This window comes from Pagrus pagrus, assembly GCF_965226575.1.
Source record: "Pagrus pagrus genome assembly, chromosome: 24".
Classification (NCBI taxonomy): domain Eukaryota; kingdom Metazoa; phylum Chordata; class Actinopteri; order Spariformes; family Sparidae; genus Pagrus; species Pagrus pagrus.
The window spans coordinates 20,158,156-20,183,448 of record NC_140206.1 but is presented as its reverse complement, the minus strand read 5'-3'; the positions used below and the strand labels follow the sequence as shown (position 1 = coordinate 20,183,448).

The window sequence follows — 25,293 nt, the reverse complement described above, 5'->3', positions numbered from 1 at the left end:
ACGGCCTGAGCAGAGTAGCCTAATGAGTGAGTGAATTACAGGGAGACGTATACAACGTAGGGCTGTGATTTAAACATTTAGTGTTGCATGGTACTCGCAGTGCCAAAACGTCACGGTTCCTACACAACAGTACTACCGTGGATTACTAAACTACTGCTGAACGGGGTGCCAGTTTCCACTGTGTAGCGGGCTGCCGCTACTCCTCCCGGCTCCGTTCTCACTACAGCTGTTCTAATGTCAACAAACACAAGTGGCGAATAATTTAACAAATTCACGCACATATTTCTAACCAGCCAGCATTACTGGTCTATACAGGATAGAGGTGGATGCAATTCATTGATGTGGCGATGCATCGCGATGCGTCACGTGACGATTCGGCATCGATTCATTATGGTCGATGCTTTGCTAGGTCCGCGCATTTAGACAGAATGCGGCAAATTGGCAGTCTGTTTTGATCCGCCAATTTGACGCCTCTGAGGGTACACTTACTGCCGCCTCCATTGCTATCTAAATCCGAGGCGTCAATGTGCCGGCAATTGCGGGACATGGGCGGAGGTGTCGATAACGTGCACTGTTGTGCGACCTGCAGCCGGGAGTTTTAAAACCAGGAAACAGCTGATCACAGCAGTCAGTTCATCACGTCATCCGCGGATGTAAAGATAAGCAACTGGAAAGCCGCTGAGATCCGGGAGATGCTACCGTCTCCTCGGTCTCTGTAGCTGACAGCTAGCGGACACAACCAAACAGCTAGTAGCTGCTGACTGTCAGCTGTTGTGTAGCGGCAAGCTACGAACGGTCGCTACTTTCAAATTAAAAGCCCCCCGCTAAGAACCCAGTTCTAACATCCAATGGGGTGCAATGTAAAGCTCTTATTTTGAAGACAACTTTGTTGTCACTGATCACTGCCCAACTTCGTGCTTCACGCCACGTCACGTCACATGTTTACGCCTCATTAAATCCAGGGCTTGACTGTTTTCAGTGTTTTCCGCCAATAGAGGGGGCTCTCCTGCAAGTGGAGCTTTCAGTGGTCAAAGTTAAGTAGGTCAAAGTGCAAATATTTACATAGTCATAAAATAAAATATTTTGTGTCTTTGAAAAATACAAGTCAAATGTTCAAAAAACCTTGTTATTTACTTTATGAGTGTAGTTTTAGAGGAACTGAGTTAATTGACAGGCTATTTATTTACCAATATAGCCACAGATGAAGACAAAATCAATCTTGTATGGAAAAAAGCATTAAAAATTGCAATAATCGAAGAATCGTGGCCAATAATCGAATCGAAGCTCCCATAATCGAAATCGAATCAAATCGTGAGGTACCCTTGTTGGAACACCCCTAATACAGGAGCAGCTGCGTCAGACGGTCCAACTTAAATGACACTGAATGATGCTTTTGACCTCACAGCCCTACGTTGTATACGCCTCCCTATAATTCACTCACTCATTAGGCTACTCTGCTCAGGCCGTGACTAGCAGAGACAACCATGATGCTGCTGATCAGCGTGCTTGCAGCAGCAGGGCATTATAATTCATTACTTGTTGTTGTTGTTGTTGTGAATGTACGGCAGGCTGTAGCCAATGATATATAGCGCAATTCATTACTTATGGGAAACGTTTCAAGAGCAACAGGCTATCAACTTACCTCCAAGTAGAGCTTAGATCAGGCCCAAAAAATCAAGCCAGACCCTACCCAAGCCCGTGTACGTTGTGTCCGAGCCCGGCCCGGCCCGACACACTAACTGTAATTATGAACCCGAGCCCGATTTCAACCCGACAATTTTTTTAATACGTGGTGTAACAGTCAGAGTTACTCAATGTAGCCTCCTTTTGTCTAGTGGGTAATGTAACCTGTACGATGAAGAAGAGCAGGTGTACTTCCGCTCCCCGTGAGAAAGGATACTGACAACAGAGCGAAGACTCCCCATTTTATTTTGTCTTTATTTAGTAAAGTGTTGGTGCAAGAACCTTGGCCTGGATCGTTTGCGTATGCCTGTAACATCTAGTGCCGCAGAGACCTGGCATGGTGTGGTCAGTATTATGAATAAAAGTGCCGTGCGGAAACCCTCACATGTTGCCTGCCGTCTCTTGAGTAACCCGGAGGCACCCGCACTAAAGTGGACCATCACCTTCCCCTTCAGCAGCCCACGTTACAGTGGGCTGTTATAACTGACGCTCTCAACTACAACTCCGAGTTGTTTGAACTACATACGTCTGTTTACAATTATCTTAATGAATAATGCAACAAGGACGAAGCATGTACACTGCGTTGTTTGTTTATTCAGAACGGAATGGATCGCAGTTGAATAAAGTAATGATTAAAAAAAAAAACATACACAAATGCTTGATCAAGGGCCCGGCCCGGACCGAGGATAGTGGTGGGAAATAAGTCCGGGCTCGGGCTTGGGCAGAGAATCTAAACTCTACCTCCAAGCAGCACAGCACAAGGGGGAAGTGGGTGAAATGCGGAAGGCGTAGCTGGCGCTGGAGCCAGGTCAAACCAGCCAATAGAAACTCTTCTCTCATCCACCAGGGTAGGCCCCGCCCATCAAGTGCAGTTGAATTCGCAAGCAAAACTTTAGAATTTGCAACCAAAGAGGACTGATTTGCAAGCAAAGGTTTTTAACTTGAAAGCAAAGAGGACTGATTTATGAGCAAAATGGTTTTGAGTTTTGATTGAAGTTGAAGAAATATGCTCTCTCATATTTTGTTTTCAATTGCAACCTGTTCTGTTTCGATCTCAAAAAAAAAAAAATTTGATTGCCACTTACTCTCTTTTGCTCTCAAATCTCTTTTTTGGTTTCAAATCTATTCTATTTGATTGAATAATAAAGGAACAAAATTCTCTCCATAAAACACATATGAACTTAACTTGGCTCCCACAAGGATGGTGACTGAATATTCCTTTTTGGGTGAACTGTTCCTTTAATATGAATGATGACATTATTAGGAAAGATACATTTGTAAGACAAAAAAAAATCCCAAGTGCTGCGACATTCCTGTGAGCCACGGTGGATCATTTTGTAACTCATCAATCAGAGACTCTGACGTACCTCAGAAACAACAGGAGAAGGTGCAGAGGGGAGGCTAGCATTAGCCATGCTACTACTGCTTATACATGGCACTATAGGCACTAGGGTCCCTGCTCCGTCTCTCTATCAGCTGAGGGTCCTTGTCCTGAAACACACTGAGGACCCTGCTCTAGGTGAAGGACGCTCATTCTGCTCATCACAGAAGAGAACCATTCACTTTGACACAGTCCAGGTCAAACATCTGATTGGCAACAGTTATTTAGAGCATTCTGATATGATGCTGAGGTCATCTGAAGCACTCTGATTTGCTGCAAAGGTTAACATGGTTGTGATTGGAAGCTGAGCTATCTGAAGGGTTTGTGTGGTGTCTTCAGTCTGATGTACAGACGAGTTGGATCGGAGCAGTGGAAAAATAACTGCTCTATTTATAAAGGCCCATTTAACAGAAGAGGGTCATCTGTGTCCTCATACAGCCTGAAGTCACTCCATCACAACATCTGATCCACACACAGCTACCTGGCTCACCCTCTCTACATGTTGTCATATGAAGCGGAGATACATCAAATGTTTTAAGTTTTTCTATCAGAAGCAGTAAACACACACTGAGCTGGGAGCAGATCCAACCAGAAGCTCCGAACATCTGAACCTCCATTTAAGTCCAGATTAACACAAACATGTGTTTCTATTCATAGAAAAGATTCAAACAATAACAATTCAACTGTGTGCTCTGATCATACAGTCCTGTTTGTAGTCCTTCATATTCTGTACATTTTCTAAAGATCATCGTACTTTAATGTTTACTTTTCTGCAGAGGCACATCATATCCACCAGATCTTTTTTAAAAATAAATCATTAATCAAATAAATAATTGCATCTAATATGTATATCAAATAATGCACAAGTACATACAAAGTTTAGAAAAATTACAAATCTTTATAATTTGAGGCATTGTTTTGTTTGAGACAACTGTCCAACTCTATGAGGGGGTCATTTGAAAAGGGAGTATTTCAAAACCAAAGTGGGGTCAGGGGGACTCCCTGAGAAAAATCAGTTTCAAAGACTTTGTTTCCTGCATTCTGGTGACTTTTAAAGAACGAAAACAACAAAATAATCATTTCGCTGCAACAGCAATTTGCAGTTAATACTAATACTCATTTTAGGCATAGAATGGAGAATAATTTGGTGTGGGAAGTGGGAAGTGTGCCCCTAACCCTCAGAGAGTCTGTGCGCACCACTTCCCTGCCCAGTGTGTCAGCCTATCGATGGTGTCTGACGTCGATGCAACCCCCACGATTGACAGAAAAATTGCTTACAGTGGTCAAAAAATCCTTTCTGTAAAAATGGGATTTTTTCTTTCCAGAATGATCCGATGCATGAGTGTTTCTTTCTCATCTCCATTCCTCTGTGCGTCTCTCACTCGCTGAGGAGGATGAGATGCAACAGCAGACTAAAGCTGTTCATTGTCAGAAAATGTCTGTGATAACTAAAAGGTGGGAAATGTGTGAAACATTTTTTCAGAAATCAGGAGAAATACACTAGAACTGTGAGCCTGGGAGGAAACTAGGAGAGGACAATGAAAAACCAGTCTCCCAGGATGTATGTGAATAAAATGTAAAGGAAAGAAATGATAAGAAGTGTTGCAACCAACAAAAATACATTTCCTGAGTAATTTGTACACTTACTGTTTTGACCATTTAAACCATTTAAACCCTAACCCATCTGTGGCCTGAACACAGACTAAAGAACTCCCCATGACTCCAAACACTCAAACCACAAACTATCACAGAGTGACTGACAATCTCAAGACCTAACATTAGTCATTGATTTCAGGTGCTATTAAAAGTCTGTTTACATTTGTAATATCCAGAGACATAAAGCAACATCAGTACTGTCAAACTATTCCATCAAATGATATTCATTTAACTCGCAAAATACTAATTACTCATAAAGGGAGGATATTGTTTAATTGTGGTTCATGCAGCTACTGGCAGGCCTACACTAATGTATTTGGACATTGTTGTTGTATATCAGTAACACATTAAACAATATGCACATGAAATGTAATAGTGCCACCCTGTGGACAGTTTGAGAGCATCAATGAATCTTTGTTTGTCAGTGTATCAAATGTAAAACTGTACACGGCCTTGCCCCGTCGTAATGTCCGATCTTATTATACCGTATACTCCAACTAGTGCATTACGCTCTCAAAATTCATTGCTCCTGAAGGTTCCCAGGGTTAAGAAGAAGTCAGCTGGCTGCAGGGCTTTCTCCTATCGGGTCCCCTTCCTCTGGAATAACCTCCCAGCTGACATCAGACAATCTGGCTCTACTGACGCCTTTAAATCAAAACTCAAAACTCACTTCTTTGAGTTAGCCTTCAATTAGTCCTTGATTGCTAGCTTCTTCAGTGGGTCAGTCTCAGTCTCAATGAGTTACCTATAGTATTAGAAGTCACATTGTCCTGCCGACGAGAAACAATCTGTTTATTCTGATTAACATCACATTTCTCTAACTTTTGTTTTGTTTTCTGTCCCCACAAGCTGCAAGCTGTGTCGCTGTCTCACTCTCTACAGCTTCCTCCTCCTCCTCCTCCTCTCTTTTCATTCAGGCTCCCTTCTGATGGACCTCGGGCCCCTGGGACCATCTATCTCCCCTGGCTCCTGCAGCCTCACATACTGTCGGATCTGGATTGTCACACCCTGGGCTCCGCTGGATCATTGCTCTCCTCTGTTTCACTATCTCCTTATATCTGTATTCCTGTAAATTTTGATGCCTCTTCACTCGGATCTCTCTGTCTATTACTAATAATCCTGTGTGTCCTGCCTTCTTCCAGGCCACCATGGTGGACAGGAGGTCGTGTGGCTCGGGCACCGCTTGGCGATGCCTTGTCTTGCTCAGTCGTCTCCTGGATCCACATACTTTACATATATTATACTTTGTATCAGATATTCTGTCAATGCAACTTGTAAACTGTGATTTGCTGTTCTTTTTTGTACATGTGACATCTATTGCATGTCTGTCCGTCCTGGGAGAGGGATCCCCTCCTCTGTGGCTTCTTCCATCATCTTTTTTTCCCCCTGTTAGAAGGGTCTTTTTTTTCCATCAACATGGCAGGTTTTTCCTCACTCGAATGGAGGGTCTAAGGACAGAGGATGTTGTTCACTGTACAGACTGTAAAGCCCATTGAGGCAATGTCATTGTGATTTTGGGCTATATAAATCTAATTTGATTTACTGCAGTCATGTGTTCATTTTTACAGTAACCCAAAAAAGAAAAAACAGATGGGTTTATGTGTATGGGTTTATTACATTTCAGTTGGTAAATTGTTCTGTTGTGGGCCTATAAAAGTATTGCTGCTGTTAATATTGTATAGTGAATGTGGCGAATGATACCAAAATGTCCTATGTTTTGAAAGGCTTTCGAACGCCTCAGGTTCCTCTTATCTGGTTCTCATTTGTTTTAGCAGGTGTCAATCAATTTTTTTGTGTTTGGGTTTAACCTGTCGGATTGTTAGAGGGGCGGGAGGAGAGGAAAGAGTGAAGTCTGAACAGAACTTTCGAATGACTGTATAACAATATTATTTACGTTATCAACCGGGAGGTTAGGCGAGTGTTTGATTATTTTGTTGAGAGTGTAACGAGTGGTGTTTCAGATGTGAGGGCTTGTTGCTGTCGCAAGCTGAAGACCACCACGAGACTCATGCTAGCAGTTAGCATCGCCAGCTTCTGATCAGGAGACACCGCGGACGAGGCTGGAGATCGGACGTCGCCGCTTGCTGCTGCAGGACGGAAGAGGGTGCAGGATCAAGCCTCGGGCGGGTCTCTGGTCACGCTACCTCTGGAAAGAGGGTTTTAAGAGGAAATTAGTGGATCGCTGTTCCGTGGTCCGGGTGTGAGTATCCTGACCTGCGGTTTCAAGTGGATTTTTCTTAAGAGCTCCAGCATGCGCGCCATCACTAACACACACTGAAACACTCCAAAGAAAAAACCCCGGGATATTGTCATTTTGAATGTGTGTGTATTTCCTGAATGTGAGGTGATTCGAGACAGGTGAAATATATGAGCCACAAGATTAAGATATTAAAACTGTTTATTATTGTTAAATTCTTGTTTGAATGTGTTTTTTCATGCTGATGCCGTCTATATTGACTAGGGGCTATTACGGGTGAAGTAAACTGCATGGGAAAATTAATGCTCAATAGCAGTAAAGTTGAAATTAATAATTTAACCAGGCCTCTCTGCAATTTATCCAGAGTCATTTTCAAGGCGTGTTAATCATGTTAAAACATCCCAAATTATAACTTTTAGTAGCTCGCACCAATTCGTTCCCATGCAGTCTGATACATTAAAGGAGTAGTCAGGAAAATCCTAAAACAGAGTTGAGTGAGAGGGCTGCACATGCACTAAATGTACATCATCATGGTGCTATTTCAGAAGCTATAGATTAAGTGCCAATGTGCACTTATACCTGGGAGATCATTGACATAGACTTTGGACCTGTTCAGAACGGGCATTATCATCTGTTCTGAGTGATCCAATCACAGTGTTCAGCTCTCAGTTCACAACTTCTTGTCTGAATGTCCACTTGTGATCTGGTGTCACTTCCTGCTCTGTATGAAATAAACCAGTCCATCACTGGGACAGATTCCATGTTTCTACTAGGGCCCGACCGATTTATCGGCGAGCCGATTAAATCGGCCGATTATAGCCCGTTTGAGACTAATCGGTAATCGGCCAAAACTTGCCAATTGTCGCCGATATTTTCAGAAATAAAATGCAGGGAATAAGACTTGGTTTTACTTTGAAAATGTTCCCCCATTTCAAAAGATCCCCGACATTAGGCTATTTATCCTGTAGAGGGCGCACCGACCTCATGACAAACTCCATCCACTATCCACTATCCACTAACCACCTCACAGCACAGCAGAGTGACTGATCTGGAGCAGGCAGCGGCAGGGACGCACGGAGGAGAGTGGTCCGCCTCAACAGTAAATAAACAAGTTTGTGAAATAAACAATAAGTCAACAAGTTTCAATTCAACCCACTTCACGATGTTCCCCGCAGTGTTGGTCTCGATCACGCCGAGTTAACATTTAAGCACTATGTAATATGCAAGCTAAAGTTAGAATTAGCCATCTGCTATTAGCCTTGCTACACATATTAGCCGTGCCAGTAACGGTAGAATAAACATAACAGTACACATTACGTAATTGACTAGCTACTTCTCTCACTGAGGCAGCTGCATGTCTCCAGATAAGACTGGAGCAAAATGAGTAACGTGAGTTAAGACGGGGAGGCACCGACCAGCGGAGGGAGGGAGGGGGGGAGGGGGCGAGTAGTTGAAAACGCTTTTCTGGTCCGAGTCTGATTCATGATAAATCCGTGGTATATTACTGAGATGATCAGTCGGTCTTCCTGTCGGCGTGAAGAGCAGTAGCCTACAGTATATCGAGTGTTCCTGATTTTTTTTTTTTTTTAAACGTTATGATGTACGTGACTTAGGTTTTTTTATTTTTGAAATTATTTTTCTGCCTTTAATTCTTTGTAGAAGTGTCTGAAAGGCTCAAAAGCAGCCATTTGTTCAAAAAAAATAAGTAAATATGTAGATATATTACTTAAATTAATAAAATTTTAAAACTTTATAAAAAAAAAAAAAAATCAGCCGATTAATCGGTTATCAGATTTTTTTCCCCCTAATATCGGCATCGGCCCCAAAAAATCCATATCGGTCGGGCCCTAGTTTCTACACAAAGACAGAATTTTTCGCCCGAACGACGCCAAATGACACCAAAGTTATCTGGGTGAGTAAATCATCATATTTTATGCTAGAAATAAGGTCCAGGTTGTAAAAAACGGTAGTTCCCCTTTAAGTGCTTGCCCAATGTCCATAATACGGAAATAAACAAAAAAACATCCCCACCATATCTTCACAGAGGGAAAAAGTTGGCTCTTTTTTGCAGCTCCATTAGTTTGAAACAATTGTAAAGCATGTGAAAATAAATTAAGTTATCCCCATACTTAAAGGAAAAATTGGCATCCTTTCACGCAGTTTCATTTCTAAAAGACAAAACAATACACATGCCACAACACTGGGAAAATAAAACACAAAAGGCAGGCAAGTCAGTAGTTTACCAATGTCCATAATGAGGAAATAAACAAATCCCCACCGCTTTTTCACAGAGGGGGAAAAAGTAGGCTATATTTGGCAGCTCCATTAGTTAGAAAACACTGCAAAAAAACCCATAAAACATAAATGAACGCATCTTCCTGCTTGTGTCTGCCTGACTGTAACATGACAACAGGTCACTGATAAAGTCTGTTTTTGAGAACTTGGACTTTCTTTGAAAGTGTTTTGCCATCCAACTCCATTACAACTTTTTGGAGCACTTCGAAAGTGTACTTTAGTTAGAATGGTGTCTGTCCAGTTGCTATGTTAGGGTGCATCAGAAAACAAAATTCTTGAATTTTGATATGGCTGGGTGCTAAAAGTGTTCCAATATATGTAGAAACAACACATGCAAAATATTTTTCCAATACATGATGATTTAGGGGTGCCACCGCACATCTGTTTTTGTTGGATAAAGTGGTAAACAGTGCTCAATGGTTGCCATAGAGCTCTGAGGTAATGAAGACTGCAGCTCAAGAAAACTGAGGTGATCTTTATATTTTTGTGTTGGGTATGTATACTCTTATTACATATTACTACTATATACAGTACAGACCAAAAGTTTGGACACACCATCTCATTCAAAGAGTTTTCTTTATTTTCATGACTATGAAAATTGTAGATTCACACTGAAGGCATCAAAACTATGAATTAACACGTGGAATTATATACTTAACAAAAAAGTGTGAAACAACTGAAAATATGTCTTATATTCTAGGTTCTTCAAAGTAGCCACCTTTTGCTTTGATTACTGCTTCGCACACTCTTGGCATTCTCTTGATGAGCTTCAAGAGGTAGTCACCTGAAATGGTCTTCCAACAGTCTTGAAGGCGTTCCCAGAGATGCTTAGCACTTGTTGGCCCTTTTGCCTTCACTCTGCGGTCCAGCTCACCCCAAACCATCTCGATTGGGTTCAGGTCCGGTGACTGTGGAGGCCAGGTCATCTGGCGCAGCACCCCATCACTCTCCTTCTTGGTCAGATAGTCCTTACACAGCCTGGAGGTGTGTTTGGGGTCATTGTCCTGTTGAAAAATAAATGATGGTCCAACTAAACGCAAACCGGATGGAATAGCATGCCGCTGCAAGATGCTGTGGTAGCCATGCTGGTTCAGTATGCCTTCAATTTTGAATAAATCCCCAACAGTGTCACCAGCAAAGCACCCCCACACCATCACACCTCCTCCTCCATGCTTCACGGTGGGAACCAGGCATGTAGAGTCCATCCGTTCAGCTTTTCTGCGTCGCACAAAGACACGGTGGTTGGAACCAAAGATCTCAAATTTGGACTCATCAGACCAAAGCACAGATTTCCACTGGTCTAATGTCCATTCCTTGTGTTCTTTAGCCCAAACAAGTCTCTTCTGCTTGTTGCCTGTCCTTAGCAGTGGTTTCCTAGCAGCTATTCTACCATGAAGGCCTGATTCACACAGTCTCCTCTTAACAGTTGTTCTAGAGATGTGTCTGCTGCTAGAACTCTGTGTGGCATTGACCTGGTCTCTAATCTGAGCTGCTGTTAACCTGCGATTTCTGAGGCTGGTGACTCGGATGAACTTATCCTCCGCAGCAGAGGTGACTCTTGGTCTTCCTTTCCTGGGGCGGTCCTCATGTGAGCCAGTTTCTTTGTAGCGCTTGATGGTTTTTGCGACTGCACTTGGGGACACTTTCAAAGTTTTCCCAATTTTTCGGACTGACTGACCTTCATTTCTTAAAGTAATGATGGCCACTCGTTTTTCTTTACTTAGCTGCTTTTTTCTTGCCATAATACAAATTCTAACAGTCTATTCAGTAGGACTATCAGCTGTGTATCCACCTGACTTCTGCACAACACAACTGATGGTCCCAACCCCATTTATAAGGCAAGAAATCCCACTTATTAAACCTGACAGGGCACACCTGTGAAGTGAAAACCATTTCAGGTGACTACCTCTTGAAGCTCATCAAGAGAATGCAGAGTGTGTGCAAAGCAGTAATCAGAGCAAAAGATGGCTACTTTGAAGAAACTAGAATATAAGGCGTATTTTCAGTTGTTTTACACTTTTTTGTTAAGTACATATTTCCACATGTGTTAATTCATAGTTTTGATGCCTTCAGTGTGAATCTACAATGTCAATAGTCATGAAAAGAAAGGAAACTCATTGAATGAGAAGGTGTGTCCAAACTTTTGGTCTGTACTGTATATTAAAAAAGACCCCACAAAAGTAAAGCATAATTATTGTAGATTTGAGAAGCTGGGTGCACAGAATGTTCAACATTATTGTATGAAGAATCAATTAACCAAATATCAAAACAGTTGCAGATGCATTCAAGATTGCTACAATCTTCAAGATTGCTACAATCTTGATATCTGACAAGTTGGATAGCAGTTTTATGTAATTTGAAGTACTTAAAGTTTAAAGAAAGGTTTAGAATAAAATACTGATACCTATTAATTATACCCACCACATACTGTACTCTCACTAGATTTGTAAGGTCCTCATTTAAGTCCTTTGATAATGCATGTACGATGTGCATCAACATCATCACCAGGCATGGGGCCGGTATGAGATTCTGACGGTATGATAACCTTAGGCAAGAATATCACGGTTTCACGGTATTATGATTACAGCTCTAAAATGTGTATTTTGAATGTCTGTATTTTAAAGGAAAAAACATTACACATGTGCTTCTCTTCTTCACCTCATGTTAGAGAAACTAGCTGATGTTATCCATCTTAGCAATAAAGATTGATGAAAGAAAAAAAGTTATGGATACATTTTTTTTTTGTTACTGAGGCATATATGGTAACTAGCATGCTAAGATGGATCTATCTTAGCATGCTAGTTATCATATCTGTGTCAGTAAAAAAAAAAAGTTACTATCAGAGATATAGAAAAGTTAAGATATGGTAACTACCATCTGCCTCAGTAACAAGCTCATTTCACTAATGTCAGACGCTTATACGCTCGTTCATTTCAAGACAACATTAACTTTACCTTGAATTTAGCATACAGCAACGGGTGGTGCTCCCGTAGATGTGCTATCATATTCGATGTATTGCCTCCTCGGGCTGCCACTGTCCGCAAGCACGTTTTGCACAGGCGACCTTCTTCCTCCGAGCCGTGGCCGTCTGGCTTTTTACGGTAGCCGAAGAATTCTCATACAGCCGACTTGGTCCTTTTAGACAGGGGAAAAGTTTGGGGGGCTCACCTCCTTCAGCCATCATACTGCCTGCAGAGCTGCCTGTTCGTCACTCACAGCAACCGCAGGTGCTCTTGGGGGAGGGCACTTTACGCTGCAGCTGCACGCGGCGTGAGGGACCTCTACTTTCTCTCTGACGAGACGTCACATTAAAAAAAAACAACAACAAAAAACGCTCACGCTTGCAGGGGAATAGTGGTAATGCGCTTGAATTCTGCATTTACCTGAAAATAACAACAGACACAAAAATACTGCAGAGCAGTCCACTAATTTGGAAAGGTATGCATTAAATATAAATTTGATACCAAGTAACCACAGATTAGTGACCTAAAGTTAGAGACTTGTAGACTAATTCCACGACTGATCATCTTATCACTTAATTTTGATTCTGATCTTATAATTAGACTTGTTTTGCATATCATTTACCCCACTCAACAGTACCAATTAAGAGTCATCTTTCTGTCAAATTTTCAATATTTTTTTTGCATGCTTAGCCAAAACACTGAGGAAAACACGACCACATTGAACTTGAGTGATGGGACATGAACCAGGTAGCAATAAAAAGTATGCAAACGACAAAATGTGAAAAAAACAAAAAAGCAAAAACTGAAAAATGCTCAGGCCCAAGATTGTTTCCACATATTTCACACTACATTATCAACATATTCAATCCAAATACATCTGGATTACAAAACCATGTACTAAGCTTATGTTTTAGACCACATACCTCACTTCCTTCAAACAGCGCTGGCCATTTTGCCTTGAAGTCTTGTATCATGGGTGTGTCTCGAACCACTTCATATCTCCTATATGCAAATGTCTTTTCCATTTTCATTCTAACCACCTCTCTGTTGTTCCTCTTCTTAACATCAGAAAGAAGTTCCACTCTTAATTTTTCAAGGCTTTCATCAGATTCCCCAGTAGGATAGGGTGGGCAGTAGGTTACTTCAGACCGCTTGGATTTTTTGATGCCAAAAGAAGCACTTGATTTCCCCTCTGGTTTGTGTTTGAGAGAGTTTACCCTCACCTCTGTACACCCCAGCCTTCTCAAGTGAGTGCGGTATATTGCCAGTTTGTTCTTCAAGCTAGCCTTCCATCCAGTATATCTAGTGAGTTCTCAGTCAAGCAAGGATGCTTAGTGATGAGGGCCTGTCCAACTGTGTTAAACTGGTTATCAGTTACATAAACTTTGTACTGGACTATCTCTTGCACCAGTCCCTCAAGAATGTTCGACTTTAGTTTGGAGTAAGCAATGTACCATCTTCCCTGTATGCTGCAAGTTTCAGTTCTGCATCATAGCTAAACTGAGGAATACAGAAGATGCTGGGCCAAAATGTTGGGCCACATTGTCTTTGCACCTCAGTAACAAGTTCATTAACTGATCCAGGAATTCCATTCTCTGAAGTCAACCTTTGGCTACTGCCATCACCCAGGATTACTTTGAGAATGGTTGGGGAAGTCATCCTTCTACGTCTCAGTCTGTGAAAAGGATAAAAATAAAAAAAGATTAAAATCTTTAAAAGGTTGCTAATTCTCTTACATTAAGACACATCTTTCTTTAATACAAATTGATTACATGTGATGTTGGGTTTCTCATTTTCATATCACTCAGCCAGATTTTAAAAAATAAATAAAAAATTGCCAATAAAAGAGGAATAGACTAATACAAGAGAAAGAAATTGAAGAGCCTAATATAAGGAAACAAAGGGACTAATACAAGAAGACAACAAATAAAACTAATACAAGAGGATGAAAAAGAAGAAACTTATACAAGGAGGATATGATTGCTTACTGTAACTTTAAATTATGTGTTCACCCACTGCAACCAACAAATCCTGTAAAGTACACATTTAAATGTAAATGATCATTTAAATGGTTAACCAACCTTTAATGATGAAATGTCTTTTTAAGGTTACCATACGCCTATTACCAACCATATAATCAGCCAATGGATATGTGTCAGTGAGCTCACTGAGTGCCACAAGCTTTGTTTCTCTTGATGGTGACAAGCTTAGCTCAAAGGCTCTGTAGTGTTCACTGTACCACCCACACAGCACATTCACAATGAGGAACAACTCCTCATTTATAACACACATTTGAACGATTTCAGCAAACTCTGGAAATCCACTTGTTGATCCATATGCAACTATCATACTTTTGCTTAGGCTATGCCACTACTTGATGCATTCTTTGCAAGTTGTACTTCAGATGTGTTGGGGTATTTTGATGTAATAGCCTGAGCTACTTCCTTTCTCAGTACATCAGCTGGAACTGTGGACACAACGGGTACTTCAAGGCTAGATTTACCATACGATGGTGAGTTTATGTGGAAAGCAATCATATGCTGATGTTTTGAAGCCAAAGTCAGAGGTACATTCTTAAAGCAACTTGTGTGCTTTACAGTCTGCTTAAAAAAAACTGTTTGGCTTCAAATCGCATTGTCAAGAGTATGACTAGAGGGCCAAAACACCTTACCGACTGAGGGTAGTGCTCAAGATAGTGGTGCTTAGGAAGGAGTGTGACACTGGGTAACAACTCTTGGTACCTCTGTCTGTGCTCAACTACTTTGCTTTCAAGGTATGAGATAGATTCATCAGTATGCACAGGAGCAACTACCAGCTCAACAATATCTTTTAAATCCATCAGCAAGAGCCATGTTGGCTCATTTTCAGGCACTTGAGATCCAATTAAAAATGGGAGAAACCTCAGCAAACTCCAGTTTTCATGGGCATTGCTTCCAATAGTCTTTCGACCCGTTAAACTCTGTGGTACAACGTGTGGCTTGTTTGTTTTGTCTGACCATTTATAGGGGAAAGACAATATAGTTTTATTCAGGTCATCCAATGTTAACACCTTTTTGATATCATTGATGACAAGCAGTAAGCCAGCTCAACCGGCACAATGCCCTCAAATAGATCATGAGCAACGTCGGGAGGAAAACCAGAGACAACATTAAAATAAGAGAGATTTTTGGGTAAAACACACTCTTGTTTAACTGCAAAGTAGTTGGTATTATTCTCAAGAGCATTTTTTACATGAACTGCATGCACCTCTTTAGTTCTCAGGGTGAAAGCACCGGATGCAACACACTCAGACTTTATATCTTAACTTTTTGCTGTAAAAAACCGGCAGAAGAAATCACCTGAAAAACTTTCAATGAAGCCTTCAAGACTGTGTGCTCCCAAGTTTCCAGCTACAACACAGTGCAGGGTACCTTTAACACATGTGCCTAATAAGAGGACGTACACACCACTTCCTCCAGAGTTTTAAGATCTTGCAGAAAGGGTTCCAACACTTTATCATAATCATATCTTTTTACATCAACACTTTTGCAAAGTACAGCAAATTAAATAGATGATAAAGAAGAGTGAGAGCCAGGTGGCAGGTTACCTACTACCCAATAAACACCACAAAGCTTGTGTTTCTTCCGAGAGGTGCCTAAGGGATTGCAGGTTTCAAAATCATCCACATACAGGCGCAGTGATATTCTTAGTTCATCAGCATTCAAAAAGTTGTTTTCTTTAAAATGCGAACCATCTTCAGGGGACCTGAATTCATAAGAAGAATCGAGTTCCACACGACGCTTTCCTCTATGAATTTCACTAATTTTATCAAGAATGACTTAACTATTTAATATTTGCTGCAAAGATTTTAACAGTGGGACATATTGAAAGGTGTGTTTCTTGTTATGATCAAGAATGTAGGTAACTGTTTTTTTTTTTTTTTTCCTTGTAGTATTGCTTCCATTGATATGAAGTGCTAAGAGGGCCCCCTTTTTTAGATGCTCTTGAAACTGGGTTACCTGAGCAGACTGCGGTTGTGATTTCATTTAGTACAGAGTCATCAGCTTGGAGGTTGTGATGCTCAAATATATCACTTAAAAAATCTCTACATACTGGTACTGATACTGAGCTTATCAAATAGTGTAGTTCTTGTAAAAAACATCTATAGCTGTACCTGGCACATGCACTAAATACTCCAACTTCAACAAGGCTGTGGCAAGTTGCTGCTCAATGACACTTGGGAGCACCTTCTGTTGACCTTTCCAGTCTAGGGATGTACTAGCAAGTCCCTTTTCCACATACTCCTCGTCCTGGGAATCAGAAAATGAATCAACTAACGATGGTGATCCTAATGTAGTTGTTTTCACAATACCTGGTATAAAGTCAGTTAGAGTGTGAGGTGTGTGTTTGCGACTCTTATGAGACTTAAAGGTACAATAAATACTGGTTTGAAAATTACAGCCGACAAACATGCAACAGATATTTTCATTTCTCCTCAGATGAGTATTGATAATATGACAAAGTACTCTCTTTCATTGGCTAAATTCTTGCATGCACATAGCTGACAGCTGAAAGTTGACAACTCTTTTTGATTATCACTAGCTTGTGTGGCATGCACTCTACTTTGATGTACAATTAAAGCATTCCATGTCTTAAATGTGCACGGACATTTCAAATATGTACATGGATAGTGGGTGGTTCGTCCAAAATGTATATGTTTAAGTTTGTAATGGTCAAGTAATTCTGACCTACTTGCAACAACTGCTGAACACCCCTTACACTGCCACATTCACTGAAGGGAGAGAGAGAGAGAGAGAGAGAGAAACAAATGTAAGAAAAAACATAATTATAGAGGTTTCTCAACAATAAAGATCAATACTGCTTCAAAGTTAGTCTTCACTGTCAATTAAATGCAAAAACTTAGTCTCCAATTTTTTATGTACACCTAGCTAAAAGTATTACAATGCAACGCAAAAGTCCTGCAATAAACCCTTCCTAATGTCCAGTTTTGTGTAATCTATAGAGATGTGTAGGTGTTGATGCAAAAGGTCATTTTAGAGAATGCTGTAAAAATGAAACATAAAATGCTTTAAATGTAAAAAATGACATTTCTTGTAGCCCTGGTTTGTGGTTTAACTTAATTGTTTTGTGAACAGAAGTTCTAAATTTAAATACACCCCATTCAGGACAGCAAGTTAACTCTTAATATTAGAAACACCTCATCAAAACTTTTGAACAATATTAACTTCAAATTGTGGGATTTATTGCAGGACTGATTTATTACACAGAATTAGTTTTAGTTAGAATTGTGGACCAAGTAAATGGAGAATGTTCACATTCTTGCAATGTATTAATTTGAGAGCAACATTGTTATTCACAGGAATTCCTACAGTCTCTAAAGTCTAGTTTTAATGTGTCAAATTAACAAACAAAATTATTTGAATAATATCACCGTTTACTACGGAGCCTTTGGAACAGTGCTCGAAGCAAAGCAGAGGTCAGTAGTCGCCACTACATAAACAACGAACACCTGCACAGAAAAAAAAAAGAAAAATCGATTCTGACTTTCTTATTTCTTCTTAAAATATTAAGACTGGACAAGGCTTACCTAAGTAAATTCAAATTGAGTCTAAAATTAAATAGAACAAAAAAGAAATCTGAATAATACTATAAGATGTTACATTTACAAAGCAAGAGTTGATTTTAGTTTCATGTGTATTTTATTTTAACTGCTTTGGTGAAGCTTTACAGTAACAATCAGGGAAAAACTTAGTCAAGATCATTTTGGTCATAACTGATATCACAATTATTTTACACAAGTAATAACTAACTTTGTAAGAATTGACACAAAAATAAAGAGCCAATACATGCACTGCAACCTGCCATATGCATAGGCTCTATCCATACCTGGTCCCCCGACAAAAGTTAACTGTGTGTGTGTACTAGGGCTTTGACATCGAACTTCGGTATTCGAAAATAATTCGAATATTAAAAAAAAAAGATATTCGAACGAATATCGGGCAGCTTCTAAATATTCAAACCTATAAAATAAGCATTGTTTTTGGTAAATGTGTTTGCCTGAAAACATAGTTTTCAATCCAGATTCGAGGCTTTTTTCAGCCTGTTTTGTGAAACGCGAGCTCATGAGCATTGATCACCTGGGGCTTCTGTACTGATGACGTTATCACGTCGTTAGCGCCTGATGCCTGTTTACACTTTTTCACAGAAAAACAATGGCGGAGCAAAAGGCTGCGAGTGCGGAGGGAGAACTATACACACCGGAAAATTTAAGGAGTAATATGTGGCGCTTCTTTGGTTTCCTGAAACAAGGAAAAATAACGAGAAAGGACAAAGTTATTTGTAAAATATGTAAGACTGAACTTATCTACCACTCCTAAACTCCCAAACTTGACTGTTTTTCTGTCTATTGATTTATACAATGCCCTCTGGTGGACAGAACATAGAACAACAGAAAAACGACTTCCTTTTGATACCAATATAGGTCTTACTGGAGGCATTTAATGATCAAAATATTATCAATAAATATTCAAATATATTCGAATATTAATATTAATAAACAAACGAAGTTCGAATATGATTTTTTGGGCAAATGTCAAAGCCCTAGTGTGTACGTGTGCTTGCTGTGAGCACCTGTGATGATACCCTCTGAACGGCTGAATTGGTTTTACCTTACTTATTGCTTGAGGCTCTCTTTCGGTCATCTTCATAGGAGCTGAGCTACATGTGACACAGCCTGATTTAGAGATAATTTGGGCTTTTAGGAAGGGGAGATAGCTCAACGCTGAAGAGCAAAGGTGTGTGCTTGATTTATAACACAAGTCAAAATGAGTGCATCATGGTGGAACAAAAGTGGCACAATAAAGAAAAACACAAAGGCAGAGCTCACCCACTGCTAATTATCTTAAGGTTAGCTCAAAAACTGGTAGTCAATGTGAAGTGCTAGCCTGCATCCGCCTAAAGTCATCAGATAAACTTTCCAACAACTCTAAACATGCCTGTGTCCTTGTTGTGACTTGTTTATTAACCACGTTATTATTTTTAGAGTCAGATTAGCACTTTATGTAAATGTTTTTATTGACAGACGTTTAGTTTTGTTGACCTAACATTATTTACAAGCACATCTGCTGTGAGACTCTCTGTTGTGGCTAAACTGCAGTAAACTTTTGCCGCCATCTTTACTAACGTAATTTTAACATAACCCCATTTAGTGCTACTGAATTCGTTAATTGAGTCTATATTTAATTATTTTAAGAAATATACTTAAGGTTATCATCATCATGTATGACGACGTTAACATTTCCACATTGTGCCAAGCTAACGTTAATGCGCCAAGTGAAAATCACCCCTCCCCCCACCAAATTAACATTAAGCTGGCCCTGCACCAATAGCCCCCTGAATACCAGATAACTAATGTTAGTAACGTTAGACTTGTTGTGTAAATTTCCATACAACAGAGACGATATGCACACATTATGACATAACGCTATATTAACACACACAATTATATCCACGGTCGTTTGCAAAGCTATCACTAACGTTAGAGAGTAGCTAATTGTCAGCTAGCTAAACCTTAGCATACTGGTAGATTAAAAACCTCATCTTGGTTAAACATTTTAAACATTTAATTAGCTTTAATTACCTTGACTTGTAGAAAGCTCTCTAAGTTCTCCAATACTGATGAGATGCGCAACAGGAGTGAGAAAATGGCGGACCGTCCTGTTCTCACAGTTTCTCTCCTGGGGATTTTCCCCAAGTGGGCGGAGCTTCAAAATCAAACATGATTAAGTCATTCATTCTTAACATAAATAAATATTGCAGTTTAAATCTCTCAAAATTATAAGAATTCTACAAGATTGACATACATTCAGAAGAGGAACATAAATTAATTGTGTCCTATATTCAAATTGAATTTTTGTACATTGAACAATCAGCCATTTCCCCTTTTTTCAGTGTATGACTAAGGCTCATGAAGTGCAGTAGTGCGCATGCTCCAGATCAGCAGTTCATCTAACAGCTTGTGGAAGGGAGCCGTTGATTAGTCTGTTTGTTCGGCCTTTTAGACTCCGAAATCGATTTCCTGATGGGAGCAGTTCAAAGAATGTGTGGAGAGGATGGGAGGGGTCCCTGACGATGTTCAGTGCCCTGCTCCTGCAGTGGCTTAGGAAGAGTTCTTGGACAGAGGGGGGGGGAACTCCGATGACCCTCTCAGCTCCTCTAACTATTCTCTGCAGGGCTTTTTTGTCTGACATACTGCAGCTGGAGTTCCAATGTCGAGATACAATATGTCAGAACGCTCTCCACCACACCACTATAGAAGGTCCTGAGGATGCTGATGGGGAGAGAGGCTCCCACTCTTCACTAAGTTTGTTATGTTTCTCCTCATGATCAACTCTTAACTCTACATTTGTTTAGGGAGTCTGGTGATGTTGTGGTTTAAACAGACAGTGTGTTCACAAACATCTGCTGCCAACATTGACAGGTTAACACAGCCCAAACATGACATTTACATCACAGTGAGGTACATCGAGATCAGACAGAGTGTGATCCATTCTGCCTGTTGATGTGTCTTCTTCTTTTTTGTTGTCTTCTTTTTCTTCTTCTTCTTTGTCTTCTTCTTCTTCTTGTTTCACGGAGGACTTCAGTTGAATGGGCTGTCCTTCAGTGTGGTCCAGAACACATGAACGTTCATACTGCTAAAAGAATGTGGTTACATGTGGTCCAGACCACCTCTGAATGATGTCTGAGTGATGGGATCTCAAATGTGTCTTCAGTGGTTCTTGAAAGCGTTCAGACCTGTATTCAACGCTGTCCACCTGTGATCGGATCACTCAGAATAGATGTTGATACCAGGTCTGAACAGGACCTTATGAAGAGACATTATAATCTGTATTTTTAAAAGGTACTTATATAAAATTGACTTTTCAAGGGGACACTCACTGACAAACCCACAGAGAATTATCATCAATCCTACAGTTTAGCTCTACGAATCTCTTTAGCCTTTCTTAAATCATTGTTTTGGTGATCAGGGCTGCAAACTCTGCTCTCATTAATCCCATTAACAGTAACATTACAAATACATCCATTTACATGTCATATTTGTGTTGTTTGTGTTGGCATATACATGTCATATACACACATAGAAAGTCACACATCTACAGGACAATACGGAACTAGTACAAGGTAGTAAAACCAAACCTGAAAGCAGAATATCACTGCTGGAGGATGTGAACCATCATAGAGACCAGAGAGTGCCAGTCTCAGTCCAGAGGTACACTTCCTGTCTCATGTTCTGATCTCCTCCTACTCAGAGATCACTTGTTTATGAATAAGAAAATATCTAAATGAGGGTTATTTCTTCAGATGATGTTGCTACATTTAGTTCAATTCTGAATATTTTAAACAAAATTAAATGAATCTTACTTAGAAAGCCTGACACATTGTATTTCCTCAATGTCCAAAAACTATTAAAACACGTTATAGAATGCTACTGGAATGAGTCCTAAAAGCCGGAGTCAAGTTAGCGGTTTCACACTTCCAGTTCTCTTATCTTAAAGTCAATGCGTTTCTTCAGTTCAATGCCTAACACAAGCTTAAGAGATTTTTACATTTTGTTCTACAACGTAAAATACGTGAGTCATTTACAGTCACATTCTAATTCGTTGACATGTCTTTAAAGAGGCGGTTGCTAACAAGTGGTTAATGAGACTACAGTGGTTCATCATCACACCGAACATGAAGACTCATCTCCTCACTGGTTTGTCTTCCAATGTTCCTTTTCTAGTAGGAGGTTGGACATTTTAGATGCCATTTATTTTCCCTTTTGAACGACCTGTACCTGTCTGCCTGCTTACCTGCCCACCTGTACCAGAACACTGAGCCCCTCTTCATGGAACCTGTGCTTGCTTGTCTTGTCAAGATTTGCGTGTTCATCGTTGCAGTAAACCTCTAAGCTGTTGTATACTGGTTACATATTAAACTATGGACTGTATTTGTGAGCTGTTTTCAAATATTTACATCTTCACCTTCGATCTTTAGTGTCGACTCCAAGACTTTTACAATACCATGACATTTTAAAACGACTTGTCTTGTGAAATACAGAGCTATGTTGGCTCAGTGATCATGTTTGTGATGAGAAACCACAAGCTACATGTAGGTCTACACATTTCCCCTGCATTCATGTAGCAACACACTCAGAAAACAAGGGCAAACCACCTATCTTTACTAATTATTCAGGAAACTTTTAACTTTTCTGCAAGAACAAAATGTTAAGAATTTTAAAATAGAGCCCTTGAGTCATCACAGTTGAGCAAAGTGACTACTGTTTCAGAAAGATAAAACCTTTCCTGAAATAGATTTTTAAAATTGTTCAAGGTTGTAAGCTCATGGGGGTGTGATAATTCTCTTTGATGTTTTGACGCTTTGAGAGGAACATTTAAATTGCATTCAGCTGAGTAAAATGCACATTTGAACCAATCTTAGACGGTCCTAACTACATGAATGGTTCCCTGGTTTTAGTTGTATGAAATTGATAAAATTGTGATTTGTAAGTCAGTTGGAAACCACTTCCTGTAATAGTTTTAGGTCAGCCAGCTCCAAAAAAACTTAAATCATAAATGGAGATGTAAAGATACCATTTTCCTTCCTGATGTTGATTCCAGAGCTCCATGTAGGTTCAAGCTGACTTATTTTTCATTATAGAACACAGGGTTCCATAACGAAATGAATGTGTCTAACTCCTTCATACATAAACATGCCATCACCATGGGGTTTTTTTTATTGCTGTTACCTCCAGTTAAAGATAATCAGAATACAATGTAAACCCAATACAAACACAAAACAAATAGTTTTCACTGAGCACTCACTTACATTTTAGATTTAAAGTGACCTAGACTCTTGTATCTTCACTCTGTTTGCTGTAAATATGACATTAGCTTTGCTTGTTTTGTTCTGTGACAATGAACATAGATAGGGCCTCTTGGATCACTTCCTTTGGAAACCACACACACACACACACACACACACACACAGAGAGAGAGAGAGAGACATATAAGTCATGATTTAGCTGTTGCAACAGGAAATAACCCTGATAATGGAAAGTGGCTGTTCTTTTCAGCTGAACATGACGAGGATGGTGGTGAAGATGGCTGCCGTCTCCACCATCGCTGTGCTCCTGCTCTGCTGCTCCTCCGTTGCCTCTACAGGTACTGTAACATTAAACATTCCTCACTCTCATCAAGTACTCACATATAACTTGAGGATTTCAGTTTGACTTGGAACCAGTTGAAATAAATATTTGTTTTATTATATTAAACATTTATTATCAAAAAAGCAAAAACTTCTTTTAAACAAAAATCATGTCATGTCATGAAACTCTGAACCCTTCAGTGCTTATTTAAATTCTACCATACTCTCACATGAGTCAGTGAGCTTCTTTAACTCTGGATGTTGGTTCTGCTGCCAGTCATTTCCCAGCGCATGCCGTAGTTATTTTTTTAAACGTGATATATATGTCGACATCTTTAAATGTAACTAATTTACTGGCAAGAATTCTTGAAAACTTGCTGGTGTGTGTGTGTGTGTGTGTGTGTGTGTGGTATAATAGGGTGAAAATGGCTTTTCTGTATTTTTCTGTATACATCCCTTTTCTGTTACTGTGGAAAAGTTGATGAATGCTAATTGAAACCCCTGCCAGAAACATGAGGGTTAGACAAAAGATGAAGGAATACTGGCAGCAGCAGAAACACACTGCTGACGTGGTAGCATCAGTCTGAAATGAGGTTAGAGATGACAAAACAGAAAGCAACGACTGAACTAATAAGAAAGAAATAAAACATGAATTTACCAGAAATAATGCAGCGAATAATGTTTGAGACAGTCGTGTCCTGAGTGAAACAAAACGGTGACAGAAAATATAGATAATAATTTAACTAAATACTTTTGCCTTCCAAATACATATAAAACGTTGAGGCCAGAAAACCTCAAACTATCCCAAGCACTTTCTGAAAAAGGAAAATCTTTTTTATTTTACTCTCTCCTATGTAAAAACATTGGTCAAATACATAACAAATGCGTTTCAAAAAGTTTCACATGAAGAGTTGCTGGATGATCTGTATGTCTGATCTGTTGCCGATCAAAATAATTAAATTGTCAAATCATTTTTCATTAATTTGAGTAACATTAGTAAGTGTTCAACTAAACACATTATTAATTGTATTGATCAAAAAGCAGTTTTAGGTGTGGCTGACTTTGAAGATGTTTTTGTCTGATTTTTAAATAGCATGGTTTATGGACTACAGTTACAGCTGGAGGCGTGAAGTTGTGCTGTGTGCAACGCCTTCACATGTCTGACTGTTAGTTCCTGGAATTTGTTCTGTGGTTTTCAAGATTAAAATAAGAGACAGAGGTGTAATCTTCTCATTATTTTAAGATATCAAATCCTGATCATGACTTTATTACCTTATCTGTGTAATAGAGCTGCCTTCATTTGAATTTTGAAGTATGAAGTTGTTGCTTCTTTCCACTTCACCAGCTTGAAGACGTAATGAAACAAAAATTAAATCATTTAACTTCCTCTCAGTTTGATGTCACAGTTGGAAAAAAAACAACCATACACAGTGTCTAACTGTTTTGAGTTTTGATGATTTAAGCTTGTACACTGCTCCATGTGTTATTCAGATAAAGTATCACAAAGAAGGAGTTGATACAATAACAATTAGTCAAAGTTCACACTTGTGATATGAGGTTTTCATGTTGTGGTGAGGTTTATGCTATAAAAACATTCTGGGGTGAGGTTCTGGAAGACTGTGGTTATGGTTAAATATCAAGTAAGTAATCTGTGACCCAGCTGTGTAACTTTTGACTTTTTCAGTACTTAAAGACTTTGATCTATACCTAACTAACTAAATTCTGTGAGTTGCCTAGACCTCAAACATGGTGATCATGCTTCATTTGTCACAAACATACACGTTAAAATGTTCCACATTATGTTGATGAACTGAAATTATACTTTCTGCATCTACAAATGTGCGACGGTCCACAAGGGTCCGCATAGCCGAAATATTGTCATCAGAGGGTGGGCACACACCGGCTACTTGTTGTGACAGTCTGCATAACCTACA

The 25,293-nt window shown here is 39.7% G+C and overlaps 1 protein-coding gene across 2 annotated transcripts in view; it reads left to right on the top strand.

Moving 5' to 3' along the window:
• Positions 1–6,554: 6,554 nt before the first annotated feature.
• The window catches only part of cd2 (CD2 molecule), a 33,608-nt gene continuing 14,869 nt past the window's right edge, over positions 6,555–25,293 (top strand). For both annotated transcript variants that reach the window (XM_084347048.1, XM_084347047.1), the window contains exons 1-2: positions 6,555–6,920; positions 23,289–23,376. In XM_084347048.1, the coding sequence (XP_084203174.1) occupies positions 23,295–23,376 (82 nt within the window). In that variant the 5' untranslated portion in view covers positions 6,555–6,920; positions 23,289–23,294. The remainder of the gene's footprint in view (positions 6,921–23,288; positions 23,377–25,293) is intronic.